The sequence below is a fragment of the Sceloporus occidentalis genome, unplaced genomic scaffold (genome assembly GCF_023333645.1).
Source record: "Sceloporus occidentalis isolate IW3139 unplaced genomic scaffold, rSceOcc1.0.p SCAF_11, whole genome shotgun sequence".
Taxonomy (NCBI): Eukaryota; Metazoa; Chordata; class Lepidosauria; order Squamata; family Phrynosomatidae; genus Sceloporus; species Sceloporus occidentalis.
In genome coordinates this window covers 4240194-4252660 of record NW_028316991.1, presented here as the reverse complement: position 1 = coordinate 4252660, position 12467 = coordinate 4240194, and the positions used below count along the sequence as shown (strand labels likewise).

Genomic DNA, 12467 nt, shown 5'->3' with positions numbered 1-12467 from the left:
TCAAAAGTATGAAATGCTTTGATTCTTGTATCAGGCTCCTTGTCTTACTGGAACTAAAAACTATGGTAGTTAAAGGCACGGTTTTAGGTAGACACCTTCCCCAATTTCCTAAATACTTAACATTATTACGTACGACTCTTGTATAAATGTTAAATAAACTTGTTCTAAAATAATTCACCATTTTTCTTAACACCAGTTGAGCACAGATAGTATTCTATTAAGATGCATTTTAAGAAAAGAATGAAGCAGACAGATGGTTCATTTTCATTTACTTGAAGTATTCTGTTTTCCTGGCATGACAGCTGCACACACTTGTTAATAAAAAATGTTTAGCATACACATCCACTCTTGAGAAATTACGGTTTCCTTTACGAGTTCAGTTAATTATTTTGTTTTAGTAATGAATCAATAAAACAATTCCAAATCAGTGTTATGTAACATGGTGAAATACAAAATACAAGCATAATGTTAGTAAGGTGTCATATGGAGCTAGTCGGGCTGGCAGCTTTGAGTCTTGACGGCCCAATAACATGAATATACAAAAAGAGTAGATCGAGATACATTGGCCCTCCCCGTACAATACCCTTCATCTCTTGGACTGCAGAGCAAACCCCCCATAGTGACCACAGAAAGTATTCAGTAGACTTGGGCACCAGGGGGCTCTTCGTGTTCGTCTTCAGGGGGAAAAAAAATCTTCGTATTCCGCGAATATTCGCCCGTTCCTCTCTTCTCTTCGGGCGAATATTCGTGGACATTCTTCGTGTTCGGTTTTTCTTCGTTTTTCCGGTTAGGGGGTTAATACGGGGTTAACGCAGCTCTGGCGCCAGGAGTTTAAATGTACTTATGAGCAACTCTATTGGTCGTCAGCAGGGGGCTCGTCTGCCATTGGTTGATGGCAGACGAGCCCCCTGCTGGCGACCAATAGGCATGGGCGTAGGAACCGGGGGGGACAGATCCCGCCAGTAACTCATGCGGGGGGGACAGATAATGAAGAAATCCCCCCCAGGGCCGTAGGAACCCCCCAATAAAAACACCGCAAATGCGGCCCGCGAGACCTCAAGGTGCGGCCCTCGTAAGATCGGCAGCCAGGGCAACCGATCTTACGCGGTCCGCAACCTCGAGCCCTGCTATTTACCTGTGGGAGGGTCTTCTGTACTGCACAGAGGAAGCGGAACCCAGCAGAGTTCACGTGACATCAAATTCCCGTTCCTCTGTGCAGTACCAGAGAACGCAGAGGGAGACCGTGCCCCCTGCTGAAGTCTGTGAGCGGCATCGAGGAGCTGCAGTGCAGGTAAGGGGGTGGGGAGGGTCTTTGAATCAGTATGCATGATTGAGGGAATGAATCTGTGAATGAATGAGTATATGAATGAATGAGTGTGTGATAGCATGGATGTGTAAGTGCTGGAACCTAGGCATGATGGGACTGTGATTGCTGTTAGCAATCACACTCCTATCATGCCAAGTCAGCCAGTACATGCTGAAACCTAGCTAGCTGCTCCCCTTGTCTATGGATGCTGCCAGCAGTATGGGGTCTGCACATCACTTACAGCCACCCTGTACCAGCATGTACTGGCTGTCTGCGTATGATAGGAGTGTGATTGCTGTTAGCTGTTCCTTTTTGGACAGTAAAGGTGTTGAGATGTAATTGTATGCCAATACGTGTGCATACGTACATTTATTTAGGTGGAATACAGAAGATTCCCATGGAAGACATTTTAGCAAGAAGAGACAGTGAAGCAAAACCTGATCTGCTTCACTGGTCATTGAAAAATGCGTGGCTCACTGCCCCTGTAATTGCAGTTTTGGACAACTGTACCTTAAGGGGGTATAATTCTTGCCTAAATCACATTAACCTAAGATAATAATTTCCCAAGAATGTAAATAATAGTCACATCTTATTGAATTAATGTTCCACGGTGGTAATGGGGGGCAAATAAAACCACCTACTTTTATATATAAAAGACAAACTAGTTTTTACATAGATGATAGACTGTCTTCCGTCCCTTAAACAAAAGGAATTTAAAAACCTAGAGAAATGAAAGCCTCTATGTATTAATGACATTTAATGCATTAGTCATGCAGAATTGCAGATACAAATAAATGGCATCAATTAAAGGATTTGTGAGACTGATTAGAGCTGCTTTTAGTACCAGTTCAACAGTGTGTATAAAACTGATGATTATGCCCATTATTATAGTATTAGATATTAGTAATCATTAGTAGCAATAATAATAACAATATGTTACTACGTGTATCCAATATTAACCCCTACTTTACTGAGGGTGTTTTGTGCCTAAAAACTTGAGACCTTTTCCAAAATTTTTATACTGTTTCCTTTACCATGATTTTCCTTTTTATCTTTTATGATAAAAATATACAATTTTTAGATGTATAGTCTAACATTTAGTATGAAAAATATTTTTTGCTCTAATATTTAACTATGAAAATGGTCCCCAAACCAGCTCAGTTGACCAAAATACCACAAAATAAGTTAATATAAGTGTGTTTTTGGAAGTCACAGGGCACAAAATGGAACATTCCCATTCCCAAACTTGACATTTTTTAATTTTATTTTGTAATGCCTATGTCTCATTTGGGACTGTTTAGCAGCCCCAGCTCAAAATATCCCCATAAAAGTATATGTTTTTGGAAAGAACAACCCAGGGCATTTCACTAGGAGCATTTGGACCATTCCCTGGCATAGGGAGCCGTAATGTTAATTTTCTTTTACTTTTTTCTCCAAACTTTTCATGTTTTTTTTTGAAAATAAAATTGTGTCCGATAAAATAACATGAAATGGATCAGAATACAGCGCAGACATTGTTGTAAATGACTGTTATTGTTGTAAATGACTATTGTAGCTGGAAATGGCTAATTTTCAATGGAATATCTTCATAGGTGTACAAAGGCTCTTTATCACTCCCATCACTCCTGTGTTCCAATAGCACTGTGTGTTCGTTAACAGTTTTAAAGGGTAATTTAAAAGGTTAATTTATCATTGGGAAAACCCTTTTGCAATTATGTTACAGCTAGAGATTTCTTGGTTTTCCATGTAACTGAATATATACTGTATATCTGATAAAATTGTTTTATATATATATATATTTATTTATTTTTTCCCTGTTTGGTAAAGTGTCATGGAGTGTGGAACATTTAGTGGGCACTTGATTCTGTTGGGTATCAAGCATCTACCACCATGACTGATATTAAACAACAATGAGGGGAAATGGTATTAATCTCCAAGATTGGTAAGCATTGGGGAAGCTTCATCTGGTCATAAAGTCAGTGAAATATTAGCACAATGTGATATATAAAAGTTGAGATCACCAGATATCATCAGCATACAATACCCACAGAGCAACCATTATTCCAGTCATTATTTTGAAGGAGACCATCTGTTAAGGACAGATGAAAAAGTCATCGACCTGATGTTTTGCACTGAAAATGTAAAACATAATCTAAACCGAAAATGCATCATCTCAGAGGCATATGTATATAGGAAGGGCCATACGACTTTAGGGCCACAAAGATTAACTAAGTGGTGTCACCATTATTAACTTATCAACATTATAACATCAAAGTATTCGTACAAGCTGACAGGATCTCAACAATTGTACAGCAAATGTGTTATAAGCAATAACGTCTTGTCTTACCATGATGAATAATGCCATTCTCCAGTAAACCTTGGCCAAGGTTAACCCCTTCTTCTGGCTTCTGGATTTCTCCAATCTCTAGCAACCAATCCACAAATTCACTACAGAAAGACAGAGATATATATGACTTATCAATTACAATAAATAGATGAGAAAAGGGGAACAGGAAAATCTGGCATTAAGGGGACACAGAGAGAAACAACACAAGAACTTAAAAAATAACATTTGTACATAAAACACACTATAAAATAATGTAGATTACCTTCCAAAGAAACATTTGGGAAATGTAGTGAGTTTCTTTTTTCTGTCTTTAATGAGGTTTCCTTGTTTGCACATCATTTTGTACAGCCTTTCTCCTTGTTCTGATATCATCATCCAGGTATCTTGCTCCATACCTAGAGTGAGACCTGCAATATTGACAGTGTTACTATTTCACTATTTACAATATGACGTAGAATATTTGCTTTTATTGGAGTAATATCCAAAATATTTTTCTGCATCTGTCACAGTATAGCTTGTAAACTGTTTCAGTGTATAGAGATCGCCGTCAAAAAGACCATGTCACAATTAACCAGATTTAAGGAAGGCTGAAGTACACAGACAACAGAGAGTGGTCAGATGCAAGTTGAGGTCAAGATGGCAGACGTACAGAATCAGCAACCATCAAATGGCAATCAAGAAGAATCCAGAAGTTAAGTAAGGAACCACTCAGAGTCAGCAAACCGAATATGGCAAGACACAAAGAGTGTCCAGGCAACATGGTACCTTAGTACCTACTAAGTGTACCCAGAAAGGTAGTGATAGTGTCCAGTCTTTCTGCCGTGTCAACACAACCATGACAAAGAAGTCATGGGAGTGTGCCTGCAATAGCAGATGACTACCACTAGACACCACACAGCAACCTTACTGGTCACTGGGGAGGATGTCCAAGGCATAGGACATGCTGGCCAGGTACATGACTGCCCATGTACCTAATTAATTACCCAAAGGTGATAACCACATGCCTCTTCATTGTAGACTCACAAAAGTGTGTCTTGACCATACAGGAGAAGAAATGTGTCCCTTCAATAATGTGGGTCTTTGTTTTATTTTAATATAAATTTTGAGACAAATTACTGTCCTACCTCCTTGTATGTTTTAAGTTGCCCAAGAACATTTTCTGCTTCGTAGTCTAACTGTGCTCATAATATTCTTCATATAATTCAAGCATAAGCCAGAACACATCTGCCATACTGGTTTCGATAAAAGGTAGGGTATTTCATGGAAAATCTATCCATCAATCCATACGGATTTGTCCTAATCATTTAAAAATGTCACACTCTTACCATGGAAGAAATCACTTTTTACTTGAATTTTCCAATATGAACATACTAGGGTGAGGGTAAAACAGTAGATGTGTTAATGGTATTTATTTTTATTTTTTTTTTTTTACACCAATCAATGAAAGGAGTTTCAAGCTTCTATAATTGTTGTGCGAACTAGAAATTGAATTTATGTTTGCTATATATTTTTTAGGCATAGTACATTATTGCATATAGATCTGCATTGGTGTGAGTGCCATTGTACAGCGGTGCAGATTATGAGCTATATAAATCAAAAAATAATAATGATAATAATATGTTAGGTGGGCATATGTCTACTCAATACAAGTAATACATTCACTGATACTTTAGTGAACAATCATTTTCTGTATTTCCACAATGTCTATTCTGCAAAAGAGTAAATAAACCAAAATCCCCACACTGGCTGAGCCAACGATTAAATTGTAACCAAAAGACAGACTAGGTTAAACGTCTGGAGGAGTGTGAGCTGAGTTGTCTTGAATGTCACAGGAAAGACTGGCTAATGACACCGAGTGTGGCCTGTCTGTTTTGTCTGCTTTAAAAAATCCCCTTTTTATTGCTTTATTGAGCGAGGTTCTATTTGTATCTCAATGTTTATCATAAAGACGACTTTGCATGTCTGAGGTTTACCAGTGCGCTGTGTGCTAGATGGAATAATATATGGTATATAAAGAAAATCTAATTTGGGCAGAATGTTTACAGCTGCTATGGTATTTATACAAGTGGTTTGTTTAGCTATGAGTCACTTTGCATCCTGTGCTGAATGAAATGAATTCTTCGAAAAGAGCCCTTACATTGAAATTACAGGAACCCTGCACAAACATCGTACATCACATTGATCTGGCCAGGTGGGACCTATCCCAGAAACCACCTAACAATGGTTTCCAACCTAATTCTTAAAGGCAAACTGGCACAGCTTTTAGAATAAAACCATCTTTAGTTGGCGCTTTTCAGTGTAATTGTTTTGGAGATATTTCATTTAAACGTTGGCAGCGTGGCAGAGTCAACATTGTCAGTCACCTGGCCTGAAGTTCTATTCCTTCTCCTAACCTACCCTTGCAAAAGGCTGACTCAACCTATGAAGAACATTCAGATTTATGTCCTCTTACCAAATATGTTACCAGTATTAAAAAAGTATACAAAGCAAGCAGATCAGGGAGGCAAAGCCTGGTACAAGTCGCTCGGTTTGCTTTAATTACATTGGGCGGCATTGTAAATAATATCATCAATTTAGTGAACTTCTTCACAAAACAATAAGGTCATGATTTGCCTATGCAGGAATGTTTTACAAGTGATCCATACTCAATGAGATTTTGGTCCATATCAGTGGCCCATACCATAACGCTATCTTTCAATCATTCAGAATAACTTTCCAAAAATCAATACGCTTGTCCCAGAAATACTTGAATATCCTACTTATGGAGATCATTATAATTGCTTTCACTACACTTTTACTTTGTAAACTATTATACAGCAACAGCATCTCTTATTGTAAGAGTATATTATATATAATATGCGTCTAAACAACTAAATTGCATGTGTTCATCCACAAATGGGACTGGAATAACAAATTAAATGGTTACATATACTACCTTTTCCTATCGAAGCCCATCCACGAACGCCATTATTATTCTGTCATGATTTTAGGGTTTCTCTAATCAACAAATTAGCCTAGGGAATCACATGTTAGGGGATTATGTCACATTGTTTAGGACAAAGGGTTTCCTATGTGATTCTAATCATGGATCTAAATATGCAAATCAGCTATTACGCGCTGCAGGAGATAATTTGCATATGAGTGTGCTTTGTGATGTCGCTATGGTAGGAGACACTTGTAATTCTACTATCAAAACATACATAATTTTCTTTATGTTATGCCTAATTATAGTCATAGACTGTCTCTTTAATTTCTATTAAGAAAACCTCATCAGTCTGCAACCATTAGGTGCCAGAGAGGCCACAATTCTTAATTAAGACATTGGCGGAGCCACCTTAGAACTGCAAGAGTTAAAGTAGAATATTAAACAAAAATCTCCTACAGCCGTGGAATCAATAGCCCAACAGCGGTATAGATTTTTCTTTGAACACGGTATTACAAAAATCTTCATCTCTGGCACACAAGCTCCATTTTCCATACTATTATTTTTCAGCCTATTTTACAAGACAATCAAGGTAACAGTCAGTAATAAACTTACTTTTCCTCCTCTCTCGTTCTGTTAAGATAGCTTCCAGCCACTGCTGCTTCTCCTCAGGTGTCTTGGCCATGCAGACAAACCACTTGTTTTTTGCTGTGTTATGTATCTTCCATCCATTGTTCACAATGTTTCCACTGCTGTGGAAATCAGCTAAATGGGTGACAGAAATCAGAGAATAATACATGATGTGACAATAATCTGCCCAGAAGGAAACATGGGAAGAGAGGTAATATCTCAGAAGAGAAATGAAGACTTTAGTAGAAAGCAATACATCATGGAAACAAGATATAGATTGCATTATACCATGTGTATGATTTCAAAGCTCTCAATCAAACCTCTAGCGAGTGTGGTCTGCAGCTCTCATAATCCTCAGAACATGGATTATACTGACTCTATTAAATATTCACGTAGATTCATGAAGATTATAGAGCTGCTTATGGCCCCCATTGGCCTAATGGGCCCCTCAGAGCATAGGGTGAGATACACATTCACTGTAAAGTTATATCATTGTAATATTTCTTTTGTAAAACAAACAGGTGATCATAAGTACTGCAGGGCTTCATTACGTTACCACTTTTCATCGGATACAGATGGAGACTCCCTAGGCCGTTTCTCTCAGGGGTGCTCGGCAGAGCAAGGGTTTTATTTTATTTGATGCTGAATATTATTTCAACATGAAAACGATACAACACGCCAAGCCTCTGATTTGAAAACCTCCCGTGTATGAAGTGTCTCTGCACCCTAGAGGACTGTGTGTTTAATGTGATTCTGGGACAAAAGATACAATACCAGTGGTTACATTTGTCACAATAAACACAGCAGATATATGGTAGCTGGACAACAAATACCAGCGGCCTCAGCCTTACTGGCAGGGTGTGATGGGATTAATTGCTTCCTAAGCATGCATGTGTATGTGTATGTTTGTGTGTCGGTAACACCCAAGTGACTGTCTGCTTTGTGGGATGCTCTTTTTGTGTGTTCGATGCAGGTAAGGGCAGTTAACTTGCCTAGTTATTAATGTGGCTGATACATTCTTTAGTAGGGATATCTACCCTGGTTAGCATAGTCGCAATAAACAGAAATGCCCAATTGTCAAATTTGTTCATATATAAATAGCCCCTAATATCGCTATAATAAGATAAACTTGGGTAACTAAGTGAGTAAAGCAGAGATGGCATGTGGGAATTCCTTGTTTGCCCCTATATCTATAATAACAAAAACCAAAATACCACGTGTGAATGTGAATCACAAAAATATAAATATAAATACTTCCCACAATGAGAGCAGCTACCAACAAACACTCTTCCTCAAAGTGTGTACAACAGCAAACCAGAGATAATGGAGCGCATATACATGTGGGAAGGAAAAAACAAATCCAATGGTGTAATATTGTTAATAAAAAATAATATTAATAGTGTGTAAGTTACACTCACAAAGGGACTGGATAAAGCAGGCTCATCGGAATGTCAGACTTCCAGAAATTGAATGTAGTATTCTATAAAAACAAGCATAAACCAGGATGGTGCAGTATCTTCAATCAACTGATCTTAAAAGATCAAAATGCACTTACAATTAAGATGTAGCACAACTCAGTAATTATTTGGTTTATGCTGCTGTCTGATTTTTGACTGCACTTTTACTTATTTATTTTTCTCCTGATGAAGCCGACGACCCATCGGCGAAACGCGTAGAGGGAATAAATTGGAAATACTTTTACCTTAGACCGGATGTTTGATTTCTACTTGCTTTTGCACAATACTCGCTGAGTTGTGCTACATCTTAATTGTAAGTGCATTTTGATCTTTTAAGATCAGCTGATTGAAGATACTGCACCATCCTGGTTTATGCTTGTTTTTATAGAATACTACACTCAATTTCTGGAAGCCTGACATTCCGATGAGCCTGCTTTATCCAGTCCCTTTGTGAGTGTAACTTACACACTATTAATATTATTTTTTATTAACAATATTACACCATTGGATTTGTTTTTTCCTTCCCACATGTATATGCGCTCCATTATCTCTGGTTTGCCCCTATATCTCTATGATTTACCACAGAGAGTGAGAGGAAGGGGGGAATAAATTATCATCCCGTCCAGTGTGTCCGCCGTACTGCAGGCTTTACTTTGTTTGAAAAGCACAGTACACGGGGTGGAACTATTCACCTACCTTACCAGTCTAGCCGCTTCGTGATGCATTGAACCAGAACGATGGAATATGAAGTACTAATACAGCTTTCTGCTTTAATATATCATAATGCGGCCATGTGAGAGCTGGAATTTGGGTCTTTACTGCAACAGCTCGGTAGGAGAGTGGGGCAGCTTAGCCAGGCAATGCACAAAAATCAGGACTGTTTGGCTTTTACATGATCCTTGGGAGGTATGGCATTGCATAAAAAGAGAAGAGTCTTGGGCCGAAACAGCATGAAACATGGAAATTGAATGAGTAAGGATGAGCTGGTGTTGCCCCTTTGTTTCAAACCACATGCTACACACATATGTAGGAATGGATAAAATTAGATAGCATTATATGGCATATAAGAGCTAATGGAAATGTAGTTTTTTCAGCATCAGAAAAGCTATAATTTGCACAGTCCTCCGGCACTGAAATAGTTACACAAGGAAGAAGCAAGATAAGCATTGTATGAATAGGCTGGGAAATATCAACAGACCCAAGAATGTATTATTTAGTCCACCAGGAAGCAGATGACTAAATATTCCCTTTCAATGCTATCCCACAGTTCCCAGGCAGATGTATGTTTGGATGTTTCCAGGGAGCTAAATGCACAACTCCGTCTCTCCTATTGTGCAACCGCATTCTGTAAGGAAGTTACAGCACCTGCCACATTTACTTTACAGGTGACAATCAAGGCCTTTACGAACAAAACAGATCAAGAGGGAGAAAGACTTAATGGAAGTGCAGCCTGTGAACAATTATAAACATGTATCCTTCTTGGCAATCATGGTGCAGCACCCAGTTTGGCTTGGCAATGGCAAATATACATCAGGCTACATTTGTCATTTAGGACTCACGGCTGTCCTAGAATACAGTAGGTAAACTCAGGCACTCAGAAGGTTAAGTAACAGACATTCAGTGTAGTTATACCAACCTGTTCCATCATCAACATTTTCAACTTCCATCACCTCTGTGTTGATTCTACCACGGAACAGATAGCGGTGTCCATCTGTGGATCCTTTGCTATTCTTCAAACGCCTTAAAATTCATACAAAATGTACATTCAGTGGAAATGTTGCATACATCTTTATCTAACCATGAGCATGAACACCATAAAAGATCTTACTTGCAGGTTACAAAACCATATAAGACATTTTTCTTGAAATGTATATGCAATCAACTCAAGGGTCTATTGTGTTAAGAATTTCTTTTCATTTTTTTTTGTTACATTGCGGTAATTGTGACTGCATTTCCATGAAAACATGGCATTAAAGGGAAAGCATTGGTCCAACTGAACATATACATCTCTAAGGAACAGAACGTCTGAAACAGTAAAGTAATACTAATTACAGAAATAGGTTCCCATTCCATACAATCATGTGAAGGACACCTGGATTAGGTTTCAGTTGTTTTTGCCTTATTATTTTATTTCCAACTAAAGTTTTGAAAAAATCAGATCCGATTCTCAAAACTATGAAGTACACCACCAGAGCTTTGCAATGTATTCACTAATTTTAGAGTTTAGCAGAGACTAAATTCTGGTAAAGGCTTCCAGCAAACTCTTGGATAGAAACATGTGGCAATCAATGGATCTTATGACAATGTGGTCACGGCTTAATTAATATAATGCCCATACCCCATAACTCAACTATGGTTGGTTTCCTGAATGTTCAGGAAACCTGTCCCCATCCAACTGTCTCCTTTCAGTGACAAGCTAAGTAACATGTTTCATGGAGATTTCCCACCTTCTTGGTTACATGTAAATCAGAGTTACAGCCTTCTATACTGTCTAAAAACTATTGTCAGCAAGTTATGTTGTTATCAATATCCCTTGTTTCCCTAAGGAAATGTAAGAATGCACAAGATTATTTATCTAAAGAGAAGCAGGGGGCGAAATACACAATTCAAACAATTTACATAACTCTAGGAAACTTCCATTCAACTTCCTTAACACTAGATCTAAAGATATCACATTAGAAATTGTAGACACAAATAGAAAATCTTAGCTAAAGAATCCAAGAGCCGTACCCAGCCTGCATTTTGATGCACTGATCTAAATACATATTGTACATTTGGTTTGATTTCTCCCCGCAGTGCAGACACATACCTTGGGTGTCTTTATAAGTAAATTCATGCTGAGACTTTTCAAAAAACTTTAAACCTTTTACGATCCATACTATTGTAGCAACTCACTAATGGTGGCAACGGAATGTTTCTAATAATGATCCTTATTAAAACCATAATTTGTCAGGAAGTAAATATATTGTTAATTCAATAGTCTGTATTTAACAAAAATGTCTACTATAAGGTACCAACGAGAAAAGAAAAAATATTAGATCTGAAGTAATTAAATCAAAGCAAAATATAAAAGAATCAGCTACAGGTGATGTGATTCTGGCCATTCCCCATGAGACTGGGGCAAAACCATGAGACGCAGAGCAAATATATTTAAGCGGTCTGGGTTATGTCCCAGTGTTTCAATATCGGAACCATTGGCTCAAGTCTTCAAAGCTGACCTGCTCAATATGACTCCCATATCTGTCTGACTCAGAACAGTCAAAAAGAAAAGAGTAATGAGTTTCTTTGTCATTGTCAGATATCCAATAACGGATATCCAGGTCCTATTTTCTTCTCCATTTTTTTTCAATGCCACAAGATGTTGTGGCTAAATGTTACCCCCCCCCCCCCCCCCCGACCAGACAGCTGAGATAGGAATTTGACCCTGAGTTCATTAGCCAAATGGCTGTGGCATTTAGAGAGCTTATGCTTTTAATAACTTGATACATTTAGCATTGGTGTATAGAGTCACCCACACAAGTAACTGAATCCATGCCAAACCCAGCAACCAGTGTTTTTCCCAATTAATTGGAATTGTAATAACCACTTTATTCAGACTTTTACATCACAAAACCAGTACAATAAAGAAAAAAAAAAACAACTAATACAACATACCTGTGCTTTCTTTTGCAATACACCAAGAGGTTGTCAAAGAGAAAAAATATCCGCTCCTGAATATTTCCTGATGAAATTTTTAACAGGACCCCGTGCATGAGCATTTCAGTGCATGTATCTGTTACGCTGGATCCCTAACAAAGAAAAAAG

At 38.1% G+C, this 12467-nt stretch overlaps 1 protein-coding gene across 1 annotated transcript in view; it reads right to left on the bottom strand.

Annotated features, from left to right (window-relative positions):
* The window catches only part of LOC149305460 (phosphatidylinositol 3,4,5-trisphosphate-dependent Rac exchanger 2 protein-like), a 139561-nt gene that overhangs the window by 81610 nt on the left and 45484 nt on the right, over positions 1-12467 (bottom strand). The window contains exons 7-11 of the mRNA XM_089477522.1: positions 12318-12451; positions 10300-10403; positions 7192-7341; positions 3916-4060; positions 3654-3754 (exon numbers count right to left, since the gene is read on the bottom strand). Coding sequence (XP_089333648.1) covers positions 3654-3754; positions 3916-4060; positions 7192-7341; positions 10300-10403; positions 12318-12451 — 634 coding nt within the window. The remainder of the gene's footprint in view (positions 1-3653; positions 3755-3915; positions 4061-7191; positions 7342-10299; positions 10404-12317; positions 12452-12467) is intronic.